Raw genomic sequence first — 25,585 nt, 5'->3', positions numbered from 1 at the left:
TTATTTATCAAAGAGCTTCTGTTCTATTGTAGTTACAACTAAGCAGTTCTACCATGTCTGTCTACCTGCTAAGAGCGAGTGGTCATTTATTATAGTTTAAATGATTAATTTCTTCCAGATCTTCAAACAAATCTCACTTTGTTTAATGTTTTACTTATAGTGAGGAAAAAAAAATTGTATAAATAATTGATCATGTTTGGTTTTAAGTTTTCACTAAAACAGAACCCATATTCTTGTTGCCCAGTTTGGATTATTTATGAGCAAGTGATGATCGCTGCCCTGGACTGCAGTCGGGATGACTTGGCTATGGTAAGTTTTACAACTGATACTTTTAAATAATAACTTTTTTTGTAAAAGCCAATGCTACTTAGTTATATTGTTTGCCATCACAAACATCTGAGTGATTTGTTCTCCAAAACACCCTGCCAAAAATCTGATAAAACATTGTTTTTAGTACTTTGGTTTATTCTCTAGCTATATTTATCAACTTTGTGTATGTGTTGTAGATGTTGCCAGATGTAAAAATATGTTTGCTTTCTGTTTTTTTTGGTAATTTTATATTTTACAGTATTTAAAGAATGAAAATAAACAGCTAAAACTGTTCTGTCTGGTGATTTATTTGTATGTTATACACACCTAATTATTACCTACTCGTAGATGAGTTAATTCCCCTGTGATATGTACTTTGATATAACTAGGTACCGTTGGAAAGTACACATTTGTATTCGTTATTTATTTTTTTAGCAGACGCCCTTATCCAGATGCCCTTCATCCTAGTAATGATGTAGTAATACTAAATCCTTACCTGTTTTTTTTAGCTTTGAAATGCTGATTGTTTAGTTTGTGAATGTATCATTAAAGTGATTAAAGCTAACAAAATAATACGTCTTATTTTGTGCACTTTCATTTGTTTTATAGGTCTCAAATGTGCAGTTGTGAAAGTTAAAGCTAACATGTACTTTTTAAACATGATATCTAGTACTATACTAGGTTAAAAGAAATCTCTTTGCAATTCGTACTTTCAGATAGTGTTTTATTTCCTTGGCCGTTTCAGCTAGAGGATTAAATTGTCCCCATCTCTTCAACTGACATGCTTTCATCCAGTAACATGCTTTGATACAGATGACACTGCTGAAGCATAACAGATATCCTGAGAGTAATGCATCAAACTGAGAACTTTCTTCACCCTAGTGTACAACCAGATATCATTTTCTAAAATTAAAAGAAATGTTTGACATTGATTGAGGTTTTTTGTTTTTCCATAAGTACACATTTTTAGCTAATGGAAGTACAAAATGGGTAAAATGTTTTTTATTTTGTTTGCTACAATCACTTTAAAATCAAAGCAGCAACCGCTGTAGTGAAAATGAGACTAGACAGAACATCTGTTTAAAAAAAAAAAAAAAAAAGAAAGAAATATAATGAAAGCAAATAGGATGAGACATTAAATTCTGCTTTTATGAAGTAATTAAATGATTTATGCTGACTGGAATTTATAACTTTAAAACCACTGGTTATCCCCTCACATGTGGTATCATATAATGTTAAAATTGGAATTTCTTTTGATTTGAATAGATCCATAAGAAATCAGCCCAGGATTAGGAAGAGACAAGTTTTACATGAAAAATACAGCATGGTCTGTTCTCCTAGGGACCTAAAGTTAGTAAATTTAAGATTGAGAGGTTTAAGGCACATACTGAGCCAGGCAGCTTTACATAACAGCATTAACACAGTAGGAACATATTCAAAGGTTTTAATCAAACATCAAGTGGAGCGGTTTAAACTTAAGATGGGACGGGAAAGTCTGAAAGGTGTTTACAGGGCTAGGAAAGAACTCCACACACAACGGAAGACCCCTCTACTACTCCCAGAAACATCCACTAAAAGCTGACCAGTCTACTAATCTAATACTAACATATTTGTACACTATTTGTATTTTTCATTGTACATTTCATTTGGAATTCTAATCTTTCTGCCAAGTTGTAACCAAGTGTAAAAGAATGATCATACCTGGAGAAAGAAGTCACACTTCCTCAATGAATATACCATCAGCAGGGAAGTCTGTTGTCCATGATTATTACTTTTGCAACTGTTTCTCATGAAACATTGTAATTTGTGTGGATTCAAAAGTACCTGCCAAGCGCGCACCAACTTCCTGTGTTTTGCACATCATGACTGAAACTGACTTGAATCTGGGAGATACAGGTTACACTATACATGTCAGGGAAGATATACATGCTTACCAGAGTAATCAGTCATGTAAGGCACAGCCCATTTACACAGTAGAGTGTGCTGCATATGACAGGTGCCTATTTATATCTAAACCCAGTATATGAGCTTTTAAAATGGATGATTTTTAAATTGAGTAATCATCAGAATTGTGAAATGCACATGGAAAGTCTTTCTTTTCATGTATAACCAAAACAAGTTTTATGAAAACCGTTAACACAGAATGACTAATAGGTTAGGGTGTCTGATTTTCGGTTGAAATATTTTTCCAAATTCAGGTGAATGCTTTTTTAAAAATCGGGTCGAATTATTTAATGAAAAATTTGGGTGAAATCCGGTGGATTTCTTTGTATATATTCAAGAAAGAATAAATAAATATTCGGGTAGAAATCGTTTTTTTATTTAGAAAGAAATAAACAAATGCTTAAGCACAAAGTGTTGACAACAAAGTTGTCAACAGTTTAATTCCCCACGTATGTTCACATTGGAGTATGCAAACTTTTGACGACATCTATCTCTTCCCTCTCTCTTTGTCTCTCTCACATATACTGTATATGGAGGCATTTCTCCGTTCCAATGAAGTTTTATTTTGTATAAAAGTATATTTGCACGCAGAACATACACGAAAACTAAACAACTTTACTCCATGCTGTTTTACAAAGAGAAATTATTGACTGTTACATCTAAATGCTCTTGGCTTAAACACATACTCATAATACAAACAACTGGGAAGAAAAGTGCAAAAAAAGCAAAAACCTTAAAGCTATATTGCTATAATTTTGAAAAATTACACTGAGAAGCCACATTTTTCTAATAGGTAAATCAGCTTACTGTCATCGCCGCAGCATTTGCGGGGGGGGGGGAGGGTGGGGGTTGTGTGTAGAAATCGGGTAAAACACGAAAATCAGACACCCTACTAATAGGATTTAATATCTTAATAACTAAGGTAGAAGGATGCTTACAAGGTGACTTCTGCATGCTTTTCTTGGAAGTAGGATGTAATTCCAGCAGTAAGTGGAACAAAATTTTGCTTTCTATTTTTCATTATGCTTACCAGTTTATGCATTTTAAAACTTATACTTTAAATAGTAATACATTATTGATCATCAAATGCTTAAGAGATATTTAAGGCATAACAATGTTGACACCTTGGATTAAAACAGAAATCAATTGTAGGTATAAAGGGAATGGATAAACGTCTGAAACAAAATCCTCAAATTTGTCATTTTGTTGTCTTCAGATTTTTTAACAATTCTTATTATTTATTTCTTAGCAGACACCCTTATCCAGGGCGACTTACAATTGTTACAAGATATCACATTATTTTTATATACAATTACATATTTTTTTTACACATTATTTTTACATACAATTACCCATTTATACAGTTGGGTTTTTACTGGAGCAATCTAGGTAAAGTACCTTGCTCAAGGATACAGCAGCAGTGTCCCCCACCTGGGATTGACCCCACAACCCTCCGGTCAAGAGTCCAAAGCCCTAACCAGTACTCCACACTCAGTCTGTGTCCTGTTTATCTCCTACAGACATGTCTTCATGAGCTGAAGAAACAATTTCAAGGTAGCCACAGAGTGAAGCGATTAGCTGGCATGCGTCTTGAAGCTTTGGAGAGGTATGGTATTCTCAAAATAAAAATGTGTGTGTGTGTATATATATATACACACACACACAAACTTTTTTTTTTTATTCAAAGCTGTAGTGCTTAAATTGAACACTGTTATATGAGGAGGTGGTTAAATGTAAGCAAAACTTGCAAAGAAAATGTACAAAATGAAATTTACTGGTTGCATAAGTATTCAGCCCCTTAAGTCAGTACTTGGTAGAAGCACCTTTTTCACCAATTACTGCTATGAGTCTTTTTGGATGGGTCTCTACTAGCTTTGCACAGTAGGATGGTGACATTTTTGCCCATACTTCATGGGAAAATTGCTCCAGTTCTGATAAGTTTGTTGGGGATCGTCGATGGACTGCAAGTCTTGCCATAAATTTTTGATTGGATTCAAGTCAGTACTTTGACTGGTCCACTCAAGAACATTAATTCTCTTCTTGGTCAACCACTCTAGTGTGGCTTTGGCTTTGTGCTTCCAGTCATTGTGCTGCTGAAATGTGAATTTCCTCCCCAGTTTCAGAGTCTTGGCTGACTCAAAATAGGTTTTCTTCAAAGATTCGCCTGTACTTTGCACCATCCATTCTCCCCTCTATCCTGACAAGCTTCCCAGTCCCTGCTGAAGAGAAGCATCTCCATAACATGATGCTGCCACCACCATGCTTGACAGTTGGGATGGTGTTGACTGGGTGATGGGCAGTGTTGGGCTTGCGCCAGACGTAACGCTTGGAATTTAGTCCGAAAAGTTCAGTTTTTATCTCGTCTGACCTCAAAACCTTTTTCCACATGTCTGCAGTATCATCTACATGCTTTTTCACAATCTCCATACGTGCTTTAAGATGAGGCTTTTTGAGTAATTGCTTCTTTCTTGCCACCCATCTATACAGGCCAGCTTTGTTTAGGGACCGAATTATTGTTGATGTGTGAACAGTGACTCCCATCTCAGACACAGAATTTTACAGATCTCTCAAGGTCATTTGTTGGCTTCAGAGTGACATCCCGAACCAGTTTCCTGCTTACATGTAGTTGCTTATCTTTAATGTGACATAATTTCCATCTGATAAAAACTATTTGATGCAACGAAATTTCAGATGGCTGTATCACATCGATATCAGGGTATACTTTATATAGTTTCTTATTTTAAAGCTAATGTATATTTGGTTAGTCTAACCCAGTGGTTTTCAAACTTTTTAGGTTCCATACCCATTACCAAAAAATCTAGTCTACTGTGTACCCCCATCTGAGATAGGGTCATAATATACCTATGAAAACAGAAAAAAATGGTATTTCTAATTACTAGGCTGAAGTACTTATTGATGTTAACTGAAAATATTTATTTTTAAATTTAAGCGGGTCATTAAAAGAAAATAAACAAGCCTTGATTTGCTGGCTCAGAAGGCACACATGGAAGGTTGAGGGGCTAGAGTTCAGCCAATTACTGTTCGTCGAAAACTGCAGTTAAACTAATTACATAAAATAGAATTAAAACTAAAAATGCAATGTAAAATTATTTCAAAATCCAGACCAATAAATATTGCAAAACGAGTCCAAAAACAGGTTATGCTTTTGAAAAACAAAACCTAAGGGTCTAATTTAAAACAAAATTAGAAAGCAATTCTCAACAAAAGTTGTGCATTTCTTCCAACAAATGCAGAAGTGCATAAAAACAATTTAAAATTTACAAATACAGGCATTTAAAAAAACAAAAAAACAATCAGGTAGCATGCGGAACTGTGTGAAAATTGAATAACACATGGAATATGTGTGTGTTTTTTATTTATTTAACTCGTATGTTATCGTTTAACACTTGAGCTGGACATTTAAAATGCTGTGTGTCTTGTGCAGTATCGAATCCAGCCAGAATAAGCATATTGTTTTGAAGTAGATAATATTTACAATTAAGGAGCATATAACCGTTACTCAATGAATGTATTGTTTTATTTAGACAATTAAGTTTTTAATAAGAGAATCTTTAAAAAAAGTTTTTCTGTGTAAATAAGCATAAAACAATAAAGACGGGGCAAGAATATTAATCCAGAAATAGGACAACAGTTTTTTTTTTATGCTTGGTTGTTTTTTTGGATGTTCATAATAATAATAATACAACAGCAATACAATACAAATAATCTTCATGCAAGCAAGCCTGTGTAATATATAATCCAGCTACAAATAAACAGACCGAAACAAATACGTTTTCAAACAGGATTTAAAAGATTCAGTGGTGCTAGCATTCCTGATATGAATCGGGAGCAAGTTCCAAAGACGAGAGGCATTATAACTAAATGCCGTGGCTCCGACAGAGTTCAAACAAATTTTACAGACTGTCAGAAGATTAGCATTTTCTGATCTCGGGTAACGACCAGGGACATATGGGTTCAACAGATCTTGAAGTTAAGGTCTAAGACCATGTAAGGCCTTATAGGTAAAACATTAACTAATAATAATAATAATAATAATAATAATAATAATAATAATAATAATAGCATCAGTAATAAAACAAACTTGAATGAGGTGGATGCAGTAATTGTATCAATTACATATGCGATTATAATTACAATTTTTAATTGCATTTTGCTTGACAGCCCTATTTTCTTTTATTTTAAAGATGCCCAGCAGTTACTGAATTTAAACTGTTATATGTATTCTTTTTTTGTTTTTCCATTACAGGTATGATGAAGCCCTGAAAATGTACAATGACATATTACAAGATGATTCGACCAATACAGTAAGGAAAAACACTTTTTTTTTATAATGTTTTAATAATTGGACCTGTACAACTACCAACATTCTGGAAATACTCCCTTTTATTGGTTCAAGCATATATTTATGTTGTCGTCTTACCCTCAGGTTTGGTTTATGATACACTGTAAGGGGTAAATCTTTAATTTTCCAAAAGCCACCGAAAGAAGTTCCCAAAGCAAAATGTCATGATACTAAGAAAAACATTTTAGTAAGCAAGTGAATCCCCGTCCATCACAAACACATTGCATTTGCTGAGCTGATCACCGGTTTGTGGAACTGTAAAGAGATGAGATATTAAACGACAGCTGAGCTGTGCAGTGGTGAGGGCCTTCTTGCCAGCCAAGGATTGAATGACCTGAGGGGTGGGCTGTGGACACATTTCAGGAAATTAGCTCCGACAGCCTTTTTCCTAGTCCTTGGTGGACAGGAAGTCAACAGCATATTTTATCAACACAGTTAGCACTATTGGCAACATATTTTGCTGTTTTAAACTTTAATTTGCCAAAAAAAGTCAGACACAAATTGGAGGTTCTACAGATTTTGGCTTTGTGGCTGAAGCAACAGCCCTGCATTGTGATTACTGTACTTTCTCCATAACAACTGTCCAGTAATCTGTTGCTTACACATTTAATGAAATGTTCAGTTTATGAATGGTAGGTTCTGTATTTAATTACAAAACACTTTTTTTTTTGCTGTTAACAGAAAGTGTTTGACAATGTGTGAATACTAAATCAAACATTAAATGTCACTCGCATGCAAAATTAAATCTTTTTGATTTGTATAATGCATATTAGTAAAGAAAAGTTGTTATTAAAATCCGTTACCAAATCATTATACATTACGTATAACTCTACATGGCGCCGCTGCCGTGTATGGAGCAGGGTAACCAAAGCAGTGGGCTTGTACCTCTAGTGGCTGTATTGCTTCAGTAAAATATGTACTGAATACCTCGTGTACAAGACAGTGTAAGAGAAGTGCTATGGTAGAATATGTTTGAAACATAAAAAATATATGCGAACACTAATAATTTTAATTTCGAAAAGCCCCTCCAGCTCGTGTTAACCAGAAGCAAATTTCTTCATTTGCCATCTCGACAGCAAAGCACTGTATAGTGTAAGCTGTATTGAAAGAAATGTCTCGAAACCCCTCTGCTGTTTGGGATTTTTTTTGTAAAATGCCCAGACAACCAAAAAAAATGTTGAATGCAAACTGTGCAAGCGACTCATATCATTGAGGCATAACCATCTCTGGGGTCACTTGACAAGTGTAAGTTCATATTATTATTATTATTATTATTATTATTATTATTATTATTATTATTATTATTATTATTGATATTTTTAGTAGTAGTAAAATGTGACTGATAACCTGCTTGGAATGGTGACTTAAATAAAGCTTTGTCTGCTGCAGTTGGTGCTGGTGCAATGCAAGCTTACTGTATATATCGCAAGCAGGCTCAATTACGTGTAAATAAACAATGTGTATTTTTATTTAAATTATAAAAACATGATTACTGTTCTATATAACGTATTTTGAAACTACATGTGAAATGTTTTATTCCATTTTTATTTCCATTTGCAAATTAGTACCATCGAAGGTTCGAACCTTCCTTTGGTAATGTGTTCCGAACCTTCGAAGGTAAAAATGTACCCTTCGTTGCAGCCCTACATTATTATTATTATTTTTTTTAATGGTATCCTTTTTTTTTTGCATTCCAGATTTTAAAAAAAGAGCTATTCTTAGTTTTATTCATACATAATGTACCTGCTGATAATTGTTTCCATAAAGACATGTGGTCATGCAAGAAAATAAATGTTTTAGGGTTTTAAACAGAAACCGTGGCCTTATTTGTTTTGGCACTCCTCTAGACATTCAACAGTTTCTTCTGGTGTGCTGACACATGGAGTTGCTTAGATACATTAAACATTTTCGCTAGGTTGGCAAGTGCTGTAAGTGAAGCATATACATTTGTTCTCATAACCCATGTGAAAATCATATACTGCACTGACTGTCCGATTCAAACAAATAGTCAAAGTCAATCAACTCTGTTCAAGAATACAGTTACTTTCTCTTCCAATGTGGTAAATGAGTTGCCGTGTGAATTAGTCAGCTGTGGCGCTGTGCTGTTTTGATCTGTTGCTAAACCTTATCCTTTAATTATAACATCCCTTGTTTCTTTTGAATAAGAGGAAGTATTGTTTTATTATTATTATTAAAGCAGTGATAGTGCTTTGATTAAGAGTTTTTAAAATGAGTGATCTTGTTCTTTTAGTGCCATCCATTTCTGTCAACTGAACAGTAGGTTTGAACCAAGGATAATATAACTTAGTTGTTCAGTTTGATTTAGGTTTTAAGTTTGAATCCTGTTTTTTTGTTTTTTGTTTATTTGCTGTCAATTGCTTATGACTTCATAACTTGTTATGGATATGAAATAAGTTATCTTAACTAATGTAATCTGCTTGTTTAAATTCAGGCCAGCGGGTACTTTTAAACTTCTGTGTTAAAAATGTGAATCTTAACAACAACAAGATTACATTAGGCAAGGTAACTTTTTGTTACTTCATACCCATACCAAGTTGCTATTTAAAGTAATAGATATGCAGGATTAATCCAATTTAAAAACCAAAGAAAATTGAACTCAATCCAAGGCCTTTTCATCTAAGTGTATAACAAATGCTTGTTATTAACAAAAGCTATGCGTTTCCTGGTTGAGTCAAACCTCACAGTTCAAGACTAGCTTATGTTTAGAAATCTTGCTCTGTGTGGTATCAAACCATTCTAAACATGCTAAATACATTTTAGGAAGAGACTGATGTTACAGACTGTATTGTCAGTTCCAGAGTCCCGGGGCATCAAATCCACTGCTCTCAAGTCTCACAAAACACAACCCAAGCACGTTTTCGACTATGCAAAAAGATAGCAGATAGGACAAAGTGGCATTGAATCTGTCCTTCATTTAAAAATACAGTTGAAGTACCCTTTTTCTAGGGCTGTGTTCGAAGGTTCATTCACTAGCCAGGAATTCGAAGGTAGTTTTAAACCTTTGAGGATTTGTCAAGTTGGTTTCACATACTGTATTGACGTCTTTTTTCACACATCCATTTCACTTCATGTTTACAAACTGTTCCATCCGTGATGCTCCCGGGGATCCTTTATTTTTGTTCACAACATCTTTTTTTGTGTTATATGTCTGCATGTAATTTTGGCAGGAATAAATTGCATGTTTCTAGTATTAAAATGAATATGATAGACTGTAAACCAAGTTGTGCTTACTAAATAAGTAACAGAGGAAGGTTAAAATTAAAGAAATACATAAATAAGTTCCATGTGTTTTTACCATAAACCTGTGACTTAATTACAGATGCAGTCTCTTGTGGTTCACTTATTGCTTTAAGGTTTTGAATTAAAGCTGCAATTGTTCTGGTGTTTATATGTTAATGTTATGGAACATTAAAATATACATTTCAAACTGATTTAATTCTCTTGCAGGAGGATCTACTGGTGATGTTTAAACATCTGGGTGCACTAACAGAACATTAGTCAAATGAGTTCAGAACTATTTCTATATCTTGAGTAATGCTTTAGAAGTAAATAATCTCATTGTAGTTTTATTCTAAAAATCAAACAAATATACATTACTGGAAACAATTATGGAAACACACTTCAGTGAGTCATAGAGCTAATTAAATAAATCCACAAATATAACTTGTCTTGCCATTAGCTATCTAGGTATCACTTGTGCTGTTTTGAAAGATGCACATTATACAAAATATGTAAGTTATAAAAAGCTCTTGCTGGACTCAGTATGTCAATAATTCTGTGAATCATCTGGTTGGTTCGTGAAAGGAAAAGGTTGAAAGTGCACAATACGATTGTATGGCATTATTTAATTAACATGCACTGTTTATTCATTGTGATTAGCTCAACATGCATGCATAATAATATTTGTTACAGCTGCAATAATAGCTATTTTAGTGCTGGGACAAATCCAAACCTTTTTTTTTTTAATGAATTCAAGGCAAAAGAAAAAGTCTGTGTCCATCAGAAATTGCACAGTTGACAGAGATGAGAAATACGTACCACACCGCATTTTGCCTTGCACCGATTTACCACTTGCCAGCATTCGCATTAAAAAGAGTTCATATTAGGCTGCACATGCAAACTGCCAAATAGGTATCTCTTCATACATGTGAAGTTGCCAGTGCTTCAGATTTGGGAAGTGAGTCAATCATGGTCTGTTTCTGTCTGCATTATGATAAAGGTCAGGTACTGTACATCACATTTGCAAAATAAATTACGTGTATAGTGATGCACATTTTATTTAGTTCATGATGCAATCCTAGTTTTTATGTGGAATGTAAGAAAATAAATAAAACTGTGAGTAAATCTATTTATTTGAAGTGTTTATGAAAGTTAAAAAGTTATGTTATTACTTTATCAAAATGTGTATATAGCCTTGTGACTGGGCAAAAGTCCTGCTTGTGTAAAGAGTGTGTGTGGGACTGTAAGGTTGGCAGGGATGGGGTTAAATCTGGCCCTGCCAACAATCACAGGTGTTCTCCAGTTAGGTAATTGAGTGCTAATTGGGGAGTGGCCACATGTATAAAGTGTAGTGAAAGCGAATGCCCAGCCTACACGTGGTTATTCTTTTGTTTAACCCTTTTATTTTGGCCCTGGTGCCCTGCTTGTTTTGTGTATTTTTGTTAATAAACGTGCACACCAGCGCTTAAACTGCAGCTTTCTGTCTCTGGGTCTCTTTCCTGCCGGTAACATAACGTTAAAAGTGGGATTGGGAGTGGGACTGCAGTTTTGGGGGGTGTGGGGGGGGATGGAAGGCTGGTATGAACTACAAAGGCAGTGGGCAGCCGAAGGCGCTCCGCTTTGCGGGGCCTGTGAGGAGTTTGGGCACCGTACTATGGAGTGCCCGTATGATCCTGGATTTATGGAGGCTTACGGTAAGGGAGAGGTTGGGGATGCAACCGATTGGTTTAGTTGAACACAGAAGATTAGTTCAGAAATGGTAGATTCCACCAAAGTTTTCATACACTATTGTATGTACTCCGTGCTCTGCCATTGCTGGTAGTATCATGTGAGCTGTTCAGTGTGTTGCTATGTAAATAAATCCTGTTCACCTGCAGGGAGTATCAACTTCAACCTCTGTCTCGATCTCCTGCCTGTCACTCGCCAGTGAATGCACGCACCCACACGGCAGATGGCTACCCTGTCACAAAAATTAATACCCTGCATCCAGCGCTCAAAGAATATCACAGACATTTGCAGAGCTTTTTGAGATGTTATAGTAATAAAATAATGACTTGGATCACATTATTGAGGAGTTTGGTGATAAAACGAGTGATCAGGAGATGATTTATCAGTATGCACGACTATGAAGAGATGTGAAAAATACAGCGAACAAGTGGTGGGGTGGGGCTAGAGATGCAGTACTGAGTGTCCTGTTGATACAGTGCCTTTACTGTAAAAAAAAATACTTTTAAACAGCGCGTGTAAAATAAACAGTGCATGTGAAAATAAACTGGACCTGATGCGCCTGAGACGCACTGAATAAATGGACCGCTGAGGGTTAATGCACACTGAAAATATGTATATTTCCAACTGGTAGTGAGTGTTTTAACACCTAGAACAACCAAGGCAGTCATTGTGACCGGTTTTGGAATTAGAATTTAAATTGTGGTGGGTGTGTTTAAGATACGGAGCTGTGCATCCCTGACTTTTCCTAAATATATGTACTAATAACCCTGACAAAAAAAGAATCACGTAGCTGCAAAAATTAGGGAGATAAAATACTGTCATACCTATTCCGACCAGGAACTGTCAAATTGACCGCTACATATAAAACGTATTATAAAAATGAAATGTTGCTCCTCTATGTTTTAGATGCTGTATAAGTCACTTGTTTTTCTAAGAAATTATTACCCCAATAAACATTGAAAATGGATCGCAGAAGACGCATGACAGCAAAGCAGTGTTTGGAATTACTGCAAAGTTTACCAAACAATGATTCTGATGCAGCAGAGACGAACAATGATGAATCTGGCTCTGAAGAAGACTGGGTTTGCGAAAATGAATCTTCAAGCAGCAGTGAGGAGGATGCCAGCGAAGTGCCAGGACCGAGTGCGCGAAGAGGGCGCAGGAGAGCCAGTGGGAGAAGCAGCAATCCTGTGGCAGCCCTTGCAAGGATGCCAGCCACTTCACCTGCATCATCCCCTGCCCCTGATCCAGCCTCTACTTCACCTGAGGCAGCTGCTTCTCCAGCGGTAGCGCCAGCACCACCTGGCACTCAAGAGGCTGGTAATGATGGCACTGTTTGGCGCACTGTAAATCCTGGTGTTGAAGCTGAAGGTAGAAGGGGTGAACACAGTATTTTGAGGGGAAGTTCCAGGGCCCACGGCATATGCAAAACGCAACATTGATGAGAGCACATGGAGTGCTTTTCACCTATTGATTGACATGCATACGCTTCATCACATACAACGTTGCACTGAAGCAGAAGCCTCTTGACAACTACAAGATGATTCCTGGTCAATGCCCTTGGAGGAATTAGAAGCTTTCATTGCACTAGTATATGTCCGTGGAGCATTTGGTGCCAGAAGCCTGTCACTGTACAGTTTGTGGTCCAGTAAGTGGGGAGTTGCTTTTTTTCAGAGACCATGCCACAGAATCGCTTTTGTGAAATGTTACTATTTCTGCGTTTCGATCTGAAGCAAAACCAGAAGCTCCTGACTTCAAAATGATAAATTTGCCCTGGCATCTGAAATTTGGACCCACTTTGACAATAGCATTCTCTGCTACAAATCGAGACAGAATATTACAGTGGACGAGCAGCCAGCCACAAGAGACGACAATGCCAGATTACAAAATGTAATGGCAACAAGACTGTTGACAGCTGTGCCAAATGCGCAAAGACAGTCTGGGGTAAGTGCAGTGCATATGTTGAAAAGCACAGGATCTGTGTGATTTGTGCCAGCACTTTACACTTTGTAAATGATTGTAAATGAAGCCCATTCTGTTCAAATGTTTTTTTATTCATGTCATTTCGATGATAGTGTATATAAACACATAGCTTCAGTTGCTTATATGTATTTTGTTATGTAGGCAATATAAACCAATTTATTTAAAATAAATAAAAAAAATAAAAAAATTATATATATATATATATATATATATATATATATATATATACATATATATATATATACTTATATTTGTTTATTTCATTTTTTAACGTTTTTTGAGGTTGCGCTTTATGTAATATGTCTGTGTATAAACAAAGTTACAAAGTTTCGGTTGTGTAGATGCTTTTATATGACATTCCTGAATAAAACTACGACTTCTATTCAATTGTTTGTCCTTTCATTATAATATTTATGATGTTTTTAATATGCTGGTCAAATTGACCTCTCATGGTTGTTCTAGGTATGCCTATAAACACAGTCGTTCTAGTGTTAATCAGGTGATGTCTGACTTACAAATTTATAATGGTTTTAATAACAAAAAAACTGTAGACATTTTGTGTAGCTCTTTGGTTTTACTCCAGTCAACCTCTAAAATGAAAACGGGTCTGGCACTTGAAGCAGACATCCTGACACTAACTTTTGTCCAGCTAGTAGGGCTGTCTCTATCATACAGACCTAAGATTTAGAGGAACACCCGCTGAATAGTTTTGTATCTGCTTGCTGAGTCCGCACCTAATTGCGTTGCTAACTGATAGCACCAGCTCTTCTTAGACCGTGAAAAATCTGGGCAATCCCAAAGAACAGTGCTGGTATGTCTTTTAATGAGAACCAGAAGTGATGTAAACATCTTCATGTTAAGCTCCTTTTATGCTAATTAAAAAGAATCATGACAACTGGAATATTGGTCTCTTTGCCAAGTTAAAAAAAAACAAGTGGTTTGGAAAGGTTCAGCATTTAATAAAGTTCTATATGACATTCTGAACTACCTACTTCCATATGTTTGTAAAGGTCCCAAGTGCTTCTTAAAACCCAAGTACAAAACTTAAATATGTGTCTACTGTTCAGAATAGAAGGAAGGTATCCACATGTTTACAATTTGGTATGAACATATGAATTCAGAAAAATGCGTTTTGAAAATTTAAATTCCCCATAGAAGATTCAAATTTAAGTCTTTTTAATGTAGGACATGTACTGCTAAAGGCATTTTTTTAAATATGCGTGTGTCCTTAGTTCACCAGTCTTGACCTATTTTACTATGTTAACAGTAAGCAGCTTCACATTTCATTTTCTTAGTTTTTTTTTTCTTTCTTTTTACTGTCCCGTTACATTTTTATGATGTATGCAATGTTTAGCAGTTCTAATTACAATTAGTGATTTAGTTTCTGTTAACATGCTTGAGTTCAGGAACTGCTCTTTATTTCTAGTTGTCTAAGGCAGATGTATGTATCCTAAGGCTAGATCAGCCAGTGTCTTTATAGAAGTAAGAGTCAGTTCCATCTAGCGATCTCACATGTTGCAAGTTCAGTTTAGTTTTTTTGGCAATACACTGCTGTGCACCTAGATCAGGGGTGGCCAACCCTGGTCTTGGAGAGCCACAATCCTGCAGGTTTTCTGGGTATCTTAAAATCATCAATGGCTAAAGACCTGAAAAATATTTTGGTGTTGACCAATTAAGAAAATAATTTGGTTTGGTTAAGCAACTGAGAACTTGGGTGGAATGAAACCAGAAGACCCTGCAGCTCTCCAGGACCAGGGTTGGTCACCCCTGGCCTTAGATGGTGCTCAAGCTTACTTGAATGATAGTGCCCATTGATGAAGGCTGTACCGTGTGGTAGTTGACCGTGACTGGAGTTGTGGCGGAAATCGTGAAATTGAGGGGTCACCGCGAAATTCACTTCTTAGTGGCCAATGCATTCAAACAAGTACGGAGAGGGAAAAAAAAAAAAACTTGTTTAAATGAACTACTGTACAACGCAAGCGATGCAAACTACGTATCTTCCTTCTGCAGATAGCCCATTTTTATTCCTTCGCCGTCCCGTGTGCACTGCACTTAAGCAAAAAACAAACAAAAAATATCCACAAGTAACATTTACTAAATAAATTTTCCAAAGCAGTTAACATTCTTGTTTACTATTCAAATGACAACGTTTTAATTAGCCTATCAGTGCGTCTTTACTGCTTTTATGTGACCTGTACTGTGCAGGAGGGGGCTGGACAAAGTTGGTGCTGCATTGTTTTGATTTAGGTTGCTAAAATCTAGTTTTCAGCATTGGAGGTAAAATAGTAGAAATGGACGACAAAGAAAGCAAACTATATTTCGGCTGATGATCGTTTCAAGATATTTCCCAAATAAACTACATGCAGACTGAGGTAATTGTTTTCCATATCTTAATGTATATTTGGAGAAAATACGATCGATCGCTATTTAGCTTCAGAATCACACATTAAACATAAGGCTACTACAGAGGTTGTTGAACAGAACGTAAAATAAACAGCTTTCAGAAACCAAACTGGAAAGTCAGCCCAGACAAAAAGTATTCCTGTCTGCAAGTTAAATCAGTACTAAAACGATCCAGCACAGCCACCTCGCTTCAACCTGCTGCTTACAGTTGGAATTTTAGACCCGAATAGCCACGTCTTCTTTGTTTTGACTCTGTACTAATAAAATATATTATTGGATGGGATAAATAACATAACAGCGAACGTGCTGCATACATTGACTTCATTAAAGTATGCCAGATACCCTTGTGTAACCGAGTTTTTGGGCTGTTTCTAATCGATTTCCACATCTGTATAACATAGCAAAGCTTTGCCTTAACTTCCAACTAATTCAGTGGATGCAGACGTGCAGTCTCAATGTATGGGCAAGTCAACTGCAAGGGGATGCTGCATACTTGCCTTTAACAAATGCCAGCACTCTGTTTTAGTAAGGAAGCAAGTACCACTATTTTTAGGATTTACAGTGTTCTGAAATACTGTCTACTTAGGTTTATTTGATATTTAAACATGTCCGCGAAATCCTAATTTTATTCCGCAACATACCCGTGAAAAATACGTAAATTTACCGCGATTTAAGTAGACCCCTACTTATAATAATTGATTTCGAGTTTCAGTGTTTTAAAATAAAATATCAAACAGAACGAAATTTCAATGTACCATTTGTAATTCAGTAATATAAGAGAATTGGTCAGGGGTCTGAATACTTTTGCAAGGCACTGTATATATATATATATATATATATATATATATATATATATATATATATATATATATATATATAATCATGCCGTTATAGGCCTACTGGCGAAATGGCCAAGAGACAGTTGGTGCTTAACACATACTGAATTATTTTAGCATTTTGTCATAGAAAAGACACATTTCACATATTTTATAACGTTACCGTAGTCTACTTTTCTTTTTTTTTTTTCAATCGATGCGGTTTTTGTTCCACAAATCTACTGCACTTCGTCTATAAACTGTATTGCAGTACGCACAAGTTCAAATTTCTCCTGTTCACTTGCAAATAGATAAGTTAACAGCGGATGAATTTCACAGTATTTTTAAGCACAAATATAATAGCCTACATTTCAACAGTTACTGCCAAAGCTGATTACTTATTCTTCCAGAAGTAATGGTCGGGTGTAACAGGGATACATGGTTATATTTGCACCGGGCCACGTTGTTAACAAGCCTGATGTTGTCGTCCAGGCTTTACTGTGAAACTGACTGTAACCAGGGAGGGTGTGAGCGCATTCTACTGGACTGGAGAATAATGGCACGGGAGTTTAATTATGAAAACGCGAGTGTAAACAACAAGTAAAAAAGATTAGCATGTCGTCAGACATGTCATGTTAATACAAAATGCATTAATTTACTGCGTATTGGTATTGCGTCTCATCTGGGAAGGGGGACATACGGGCGCATTAAGAGAAATTCAGCTGGACATTTTTTATTTCAGGGAGGCAATGGCGCGGCCAAGCGCGAACACTGTAGATGCAATAAAACAAAAGCTACCACTGAATAAATGACCTGCTTTCATGACTGTTGGGCATTCTTCTACGAATGAAGCTGAATCTCTTTTCCTCTCTGCCTTTTATATTCAAACTTTCTTTTCTTCTTTTAACTCCCTTACCCCTACTACTAGTCTCACCTGCTAATTCTGCGTCACTCTCGCTGTCATTTTTAAGAGTACATGTAGGAAGGAATTCATTTATTGTCAACTGTTTTTGTGCCATTTTTGTTGATGACTGAATATACAATTCAGCTTTGCCATTGAATGTATTTTAGTCATGACTACTTGCTTTGGAATATAAAATATCCAAGCTTACTTGTTGGCACAGATGAAATATAAACCTATAAGAAATACATGTACAGTATGTACGCATGCACTTTAATTTAGTATTGCATTTAGTTAACGATTAGAGATGGCTGCTACTGTTAAAATACTTATTTGTGTAAATCTCCTACTGCCATCCCGAATGTTAAAATGTAGCTAACTTTACCCCAAAACACAATTATTTACATTAGTTTTGGTTATTTGTGTATTTATTTTTATTGACATTCAGTTCTCATCCTGTATTGGTCGTTCTCTGCTCCCACCCAGAAATGCTTGAATGACGGGATCTGTCTGTTCATTTTTGCTGCAGATTTGGTATCACTCAACCAATGATGCTCTTCTGTTTGATACGCCTGTTTGCGTGAGGGGAGGTGAATCATCTCCTGGTGGCCCGGCCGCAGGAACACGTTTGGATTAATAAGCATTATTTATGTTCATACAAATCGGCAGAAAATATATGAAACAATTGCTGGTTTATAAATGCACTGACATTTAAAAAAAAAGAAGTTACTTTTGGTGAGTGGTAAAATAGCCATATTTACTATTAAAAAAAAAAGTGAGGTCCTAAAGTCATATACAGTGCCTATAGAAAGTTTACACCCCCTTGATCTTTTTTCACATTTTGATGCGTCAGTGCCTCAGAGTTTCATGCTTGAGTTAATTGGTGGAAGCACCTTTGGCAGCAATTACAGCTGTGAGTCTGTTGGGATAGGTCTCTATCAACTTTGCACACCTAGATTTGGCAATATCTGACCATTCTTCTTTACAAAACTGTTCAAGCTCTGTCAAGTTCCTTGGGGAGCGTTGATGGACAGCAATCTTCAAGTCATGCCACAAATTTGATTTGGATTTAGGTAGGGGCTCTGACTGGGCCACTCAAGGACATTTACCTTTTTGTTCCTTAGACACTCTAGTGTAGCTTTGGCTGTGTGCTTTGGGTCGTTGTCATGCTGAAAGGTGAACTTCCGTCCCAGTTTCAGCTTTCTTGCAGAGGGCAGCAGGTTTTCCTCAAGGACTTCTTTGTACTTTGCTCCATTCATTTTCCCTTCTATGCTGACAAGTGCCCCAGCCCCTGCCAATGAGAAACATCCCTATCACAGGCGCAGAGTTCTGCAGTTGATTTATCTACTAAAAAATAAAAATAAATCAGACAGACGTCTAATGCAGTGGATTTACATCTTGAACTCTACGTTGATAATAAATATAAATAGCTATGAACACACTGAAACTTCTTCAGTACAGACAGCAAAAATACTGGGCACTGGTAGTTTCTTTTTAGAAGAGTAGCGATTGATGTCAGTTGAAGTAAACACTTAAAGCACCAATATGGCAGATAGGTTTTTTTTTCCCAACTATTAAGACTTTTTTTTTTTTTTTGCAGCTCAGTTTCCCTCCAATAAAACTTAGAGTAAACAACAGCAATAGGTAACAGTAATCAGCGCTCACGTCCTCGGCCAGACTGGCGTGTTCATAAACCATAGTTCCCCACAGCTTGCCACAATACCTATAAACAATAATTATTTAAACAAGTAGAAAACAATATGAACAAGTCTTTAAAATGAAAACAAAAACATACTGGTAAGCTGTTAATATGCACACAAGTTGGAGAAGTCTCGCACAGCTCAGCCAACAATTTACCGAACATGAATGTCTGCAAACAGCAGTGCTGGAGACCTGGCGCAACGCAACGGAACAGAGTTCCTGCACTTTTATTGGTAGATGGAACGGAGTTCCCACACTTTTTGAAACCTTTTAAAAAATAAATAGAAATATTTTCCAGCAAACTGTTTGAATTTGACCACACACATGTGAAAATGTATCAAAGAATATCGCCGTTGCCTCTGGATGTTGAGACAGCAAACACACGCGGAGTGCGGTTAGACTCAGTCAACCTCTGTGCGTGCTCATTGGAAAAGACAGTAACTGTGCGGATTGTACAGTATGTGCATGTTTGTTATATAAATTCATGAAGACTTTTTATTTTTAGTTAACATATGTTTGAAACACTAGTCTTACCATATATTAAAGTTAAGAAAAGTAACTGATCAGACCACTGGTTTTATATACACAATATTTTACAAAAGCAAATGTAAAAAGAAAAAAACATAAGAAAATATTAATGTATTTAACTTTTACTCATTATATACTGTGGGAAGAGGGATATGATTTTTGTTTCTATGCTAGTATGTGCTGTGGTGGTTTACACTTAGTCGCTTCCACATATGCTTCAAGTTCAAGTTCTTATCTGCATGTGCCTGGTCCAGGGTTTTGTGCCTAATTTTTGGGAGCTGTATGCAGATCATTGACTAGGCATGTTATATAATCTTCAATTTTGAACTTTTATTTATTTATTTTTTTAATTCACTAAAAACGTTTTACGTTATATGAAGAGATAAGACAGTTAAAATATTAAATTAATTTATTGAGAAGAAATGCAAGTTACAAATTACAGGTGGGACCCGAGTTACCTTCATTTGGAATTTAAACTTGTACAGAACCTGTTCAGAAAGACGTGATTCTGTATTATCGCTGATTTAATTTCAAAAGTCATAAACTGTCAATCTTGGTGGTTGTTTTGGGGGAAATATCCACACAAATGTAAGCGCAAAACTAGGACCAACAGCACTCTGGAATACAGCCTGCTATTTTGAGAATAGTATTGAAACTTGTTTTCAGTACTGAATTTAGTTTATAGTTTTTCCTTTTTTTAACGTTTTTAAAAAAATGTGAAAGCAGTGACTGTGCATACAAATAAAACAGCAGTGCTTCACTTGTTTGACTCCGTTTTATATTTATTATACTTGTAAATAACGCTTCAGTAGCGCTGTCAGATATACTTTGCAGAGTGACGTTTATAGGGGCTATCAGAAAAATACTCACTTTTAAATAAACCTTTAAAGTCCAATACATGTACGTGTATTGCTGTTTTTGTAAACTTCTGAACACTCATTAATACAAACCATTGCTATGTTCCCCAGCTGTTCGGATGAACGGGCTAGCGTTTCCATTTTTATAGCTTCTTAATTAGTGATTGCAAAAAGTGAGCTACAACCTGCATTCCGTGTGGTCCTAATGTCCCACATTCAACAACTTCATCAACATCCTCTCAAAATCCCAGGGGGGGCTGAGCCCCCTTTTTAAAATCCGGCAGGGGCTGGGGACCCCGAGCCCCCCTGTAGTCGGCGCCTATGATCCCCATAACATGATGCTGCCACCACCATGCTTTCCAGTAGGGATGGTGTTCTTTGGTTGATGCGCTGTGTTGGGTTTGCGCCAAACATAACGCTTTGCATTTAGGCCAAAAAGTTCCATTTTAGTTTCGTCAGGCCACATAGCTACAGAATCATCTGAGTGTTTTTTTTTTTTTTGCATATTTCAAATGGAATTCAAGGTGGGCTTTCTTGAGTAATGGCTTCCTTCTTGCTACCCTACCATACAGGCAAGATTTGTGGAGTGCTTGGAATATTGTTGTCACATGCACACTTTGATCAGTCTTGGCCATAAAAGTCTATAGCTCTTGCAAAGTTGCCATTGGCCTCTTGGTAGCCTCTCTGATCAGTCTCCTTCTTGCTAGGTCATCCAGTTTGGATGGACGGCCTGATCTAGGCAGGGTCTTGGTGGTGCCATACACCTTCGACTTCTTAATAATCGTCTTGACCGTGCTCCAAGGGATATTCAAGGCTTTTGATATTTTTTATACCCATCCCGATCTGTGCCTTTCAACAACTTTGTCCTGGAGTTCTTTTGAAAGCGCCTTAGTGCTCATGGTTGAGTCTTTGCTTTGAAATGCACTACCCAGCAGAGGGAACCTACAGGAACTGCTGAATTTATCCTGAAATCATGTGAATCACTACAGTTTAACACAGGTGGAGGCCACTGGGGTAGGATGTGTAGATAAATGAAAAAATAAAAAAAAACTATTTTAATGCATTTTAATTCCAGGCTATAAGGCAACAAAAGGTGAAAATTTTGAAAGGGGGTGTAGACTTTCTATAGGCACTGTAACTCTTAATAAAAAAAAACACAATAATTAACGGTTAAATTACCTTTTAATTTCTAGCTGCCAGCAGTGAACACTATTACCGTACATTAAAGCATCAAAGTCACCAAATATTACAATTTGGAAAAGAAAATATGTACAATACAGTACTTACAGTATTGAACGGCGGTTCTTGCAGTTTATGGTAGCTAAGAAAGGGTAAATTACCTTGAACTGTATGTTATTGTCCTCCTTTGTTTTTAAATTGGCCAACGTGACTTTATCACGTTCACAAGCAAAAATAGTCTTTCGATTGAATCTCCATCTAATGACACACAGCTCACCCCGAATCCACGTCGCCCTCAAATCCAAGTTGCTCCCACCAAATTTGAACTTTAAATTTGAGTAAATACAGTACATTAAATTTAGTATATGATTATAGCAAATGTAAAGCCTTGTTTTAACTGTAGATGTCCTAAACACTAATAGGATCATCTCCAGCTGAAAGGAAGCATCTTGCTACATAACACTGCGTAAAAAAAAGAAATAAAAAAGTAAGTATTAAATCTATGACCAGAAATATGACATGTTTGTTAGTAGCTTAGTTTGTACACCTGAATTTTAGTTAAATGTAAAACTGAATCTTCACAGCTGGTCATTTTGAACATAAAAACATAAGAAAGTTTACAAACGAGAGGAGGCCATTCAGCCCATCTTGCTCGTTTGGTTGTTAGTAGCTTATTGATCCCAGAATCTCATCAAGCAGCTTCTTGAAGGATCCCAGGGTGTCAGCTTCAACAACATTACTGGGGAGTTGGTTCCAGACCCTCACAATTCTCTGTGTAAAAAAGTGCCTCCTATTTTCTGTTTTGAATGCCCCTTTATCTAATCTCCATTTGTGACCCCTGGTCCTTGTTTCTTTTTTCAGGTCAAAAAAGTCCCCTGGGTCGACATTGTCTATACCTTTTTAGGATTTTGAATGTCTGAATCAGATCGCCGCTAAGTCTTCTTTGTTCAAGACTGAATAGATTCAATTCTTTTAGCCTGTCTGCATACGACATGCCTTTTAAACCCGGGATAATTCTGGTTGCTCTTCTTTGCACTCTTTCTAGAGCAGCAATATCCTTTTTGTAACGAGGTGACCAGAACTGAACACAGTATTCTAGGTGAGGTCTTACTAATGCATTGTAAAATTTTAACATTACTACCCATGATTTAAATTCAACACTTCTCACAACCTTTTATCCTTGTCTGTGCTTTGTATAAAAAGTTTAGCAGTCCTGTCATCAGGTGTTAAATCATGAGGGGTTTCAGTAACAGGTTGTCCAGAGTTTGCAGAATATGCATAATAATATTATTGCATGATTTGGCTTCAGTACATGTCATGCACACATGAGGTTAATTTATATCTCCATTATAAATATTCATCAGCAGTAGTTGTGGCATAGATAAAACAGATTTGTGGTAAGTTGTGGTGCGTCTAGTTTTTTTATTAATATAAAAGTTTAGAATGATGGACACTTTTGCAGTTATCAAAGACTTCTAAGATGTCCTGATAGATGTGAAGTTTCTTGGGCTTGATGATTTGAGCAACCTGTACCCAGCTGGATATAAATCAATTCAGCTTCAGCATTTTACAGTACCAGGGAAACCACCTGGATTACGGCAGCCACTTATTTTAGGGGTAATTCTGGGATAACCACAAATAGGTGTTTTGGCAACCCAGAGAGATTCCAAAGTGCTGTAAAAATGTGATTTAAAAAAAAAAAAAAGCTTCTGTATTGCTTATTCCAGCGGGGTATAAGTTGATTAAATAAACCCCTTAATTTGGTTGGTCCAGTACAGTTGACCTGTTTGTGTCATATTTTAACCAAGGAAATAGGAGCGATTTTATAGTGTCTGGCACGACAGACAAGATTTACAAAGTAATAATCATAGTAAATTGGAACTCAAGTTAATTTATAATGTATTATAAATTCCATGTTGTTAATTTGTCATGACAGATACATTTGTATATGTTACTGTTCAGACACTTACATACAGTGGTTTGCAGAAGTATTCACCCCCCTGCAAAGTTTTCAAATTTTGTTGGCACCTGAGCGTACTCCACAACACTTTCAAATTAGACTTTACATGTAGAATCTACACAAACTACTCCACACTGATAAAGTTAAAAAATGCATATAGAATATAAATAAGTAAGATTTACAAAGAAAAACAGATTAATCTTAGTTGCATAAGTATTCAACCCTTTTGCTACTGCAGCCCTAAATCAGCTCAGGTGCAAATTATTTGTTTGAAAGGTCACAAAATTAGTGAAATGGTTTCAGCCTGTGTGTACTCAAAGTGGTTTAACTTGTAGATAATTTCCCTCAGGTATATAAAGACTTTCAAGCTGCAACTCACATAATGATCCAACAAAGCAACCATGAAGACAAAGGAGCTTTCGAAACAAGTCAGGAATAAAGTGGTAGAGAGGCACAGAGCAGGAGAAGGGTACAAGAAAATTTCAAAGGCACTGATTAACCCTCTCAGCACAGTGAAGTCCATCATTAAGAAGTGGAAGATGCATCATACCACCCAGACACTACCCAGATCAGGTCGCCCTCCCAAACTGAGCAGCCGGGCAAGTAGGAAACTGGTTTGGGATGTCACTCTGAAGCCAACAATGACCTTGAGAGATCTGCAAAGTTCTGTGTCTGAGATGGGAGTCACTGTTCACACATCAACAATAAGCTGGTCCCTACACAAAGCTGGCCTGTATGGACGGGTGGCAAGAAAGAAGCCAGTACTCAAAAAGCCTCATCTTAAAGCACATATGGAGTTTGCGAAAAAGCATGTAGATGATACTGCAGACATGTGGAAAAAGGCTTTGTGGTCAGACGAGACAAAAATTGAACTTTTCGGACTAAATTCCAAGTGTTAAGTCTGGCACAAGCCCAACACTGCACATCAACCAGTCAACACCATCCCAACTGTCAAGCATGGTGGTGGCAGCATCATTTTATGGGGATGCTTCTCTTCAGCAGGGACTGGGAAGCTTGTCAGGATAGAGGGGAGAATGGATGGTGCAAAGTACAGGCGAATCCTTTGAGGAATACCTGTTTTGAGTCAGTCATGACTCTGAAACTGGGGAGGAAATTCACATTTCAGCAGGACAATGACTGGAAGCACAAAGCCAAAGCCACACTAGAGTGGTTGACCAAGAAGAGAATTAATGTTCTTGAGTGGCCCAGTCAAAGTCCTGACTTGAATTCAATCGAAAAATTATGGCAAGACTTGAAGATTGCAGTCTATCGACGATCCCCAACAAACTTATCAGTACTGGAGCAATTTTCCCATGAAGAATGGGCAAAAATGTCACCATCCTACTGTGCAAAGCTAGTAGGGACCTATCCAAAAAGACTCATAGCAGTAATTGGTGAAAAAGGTGCTTCTACCAAGTACTGACTTAAGGGGCTGAATACTTATGCAACCAGTAAATTTCATTTTGTACATTTTCTTTGCAAATTTTGCTGACATTTGGGGAACCAACTCCCCAGTAATGTTGTTGAAGCTGACACCCTGGGATCCTTCAAGAAGCTGCTTGATGAGATTCTGGGATCAATAAGCTACTAACAACCAAACGAGCAAGATGGGCTGAATGGCCTCCTCTCGTTTGTAAACTTTCTTATGTTCTTATTTATCCTCCCCCTCATAAA

At 36.6% G+C, this 25,585-nt stretch overlaps 1 protein-coding gene across 1 annotated transcript in view; it reads left to right on the top strand.

Annotated features, from left to right (window-relative positions):
* LOC117399752 (ER membrane protein complex subunit 2) overlaps window positions 1-25,585 on the top strand; it is a 50,784-nt gene that overhangs the window by 7,801 nt on the left and 17,398 nt on the right. The window contains exons 3-5 of the mRNA XM_033999121.2: window positions 245-309; window positions 3,774-3,859; window positions 6,521-6,578. Coding sequence (XP_033855012.1) covers window positions 245-309; window positions 3,774-3,859; window positions 6,521-6,578 — 209 coding nt within the window. The remainder of the gene's footprint in view (window positions 1-244; window positions 310-3,773; window positions 3,860-6,520; window positions 6,579-25,585) is intronic.

This window comes from Acipenser ruthenus, chromosome 4 (genome assembly GCF_902713425.1).
Source record: "Acipenser ruthenus chromosome 4, fAciRut3.2 maternal haplotype, whole genome shotgun sequence".
In the NCBI taxonomy this organism is placed as follows: domain Eukaryota; kingdom Metazoa; phylum Chordata; class Actinopteri; order Acipenseriformes; family Acipenseridae; genus Acipenser; species Acipenser ruthenus.
The sequence above is the reverse complement of the archived record's forward strand: the minus strand, read 5'-3'. Positions and strand labels throughout refer to the sequence as shown.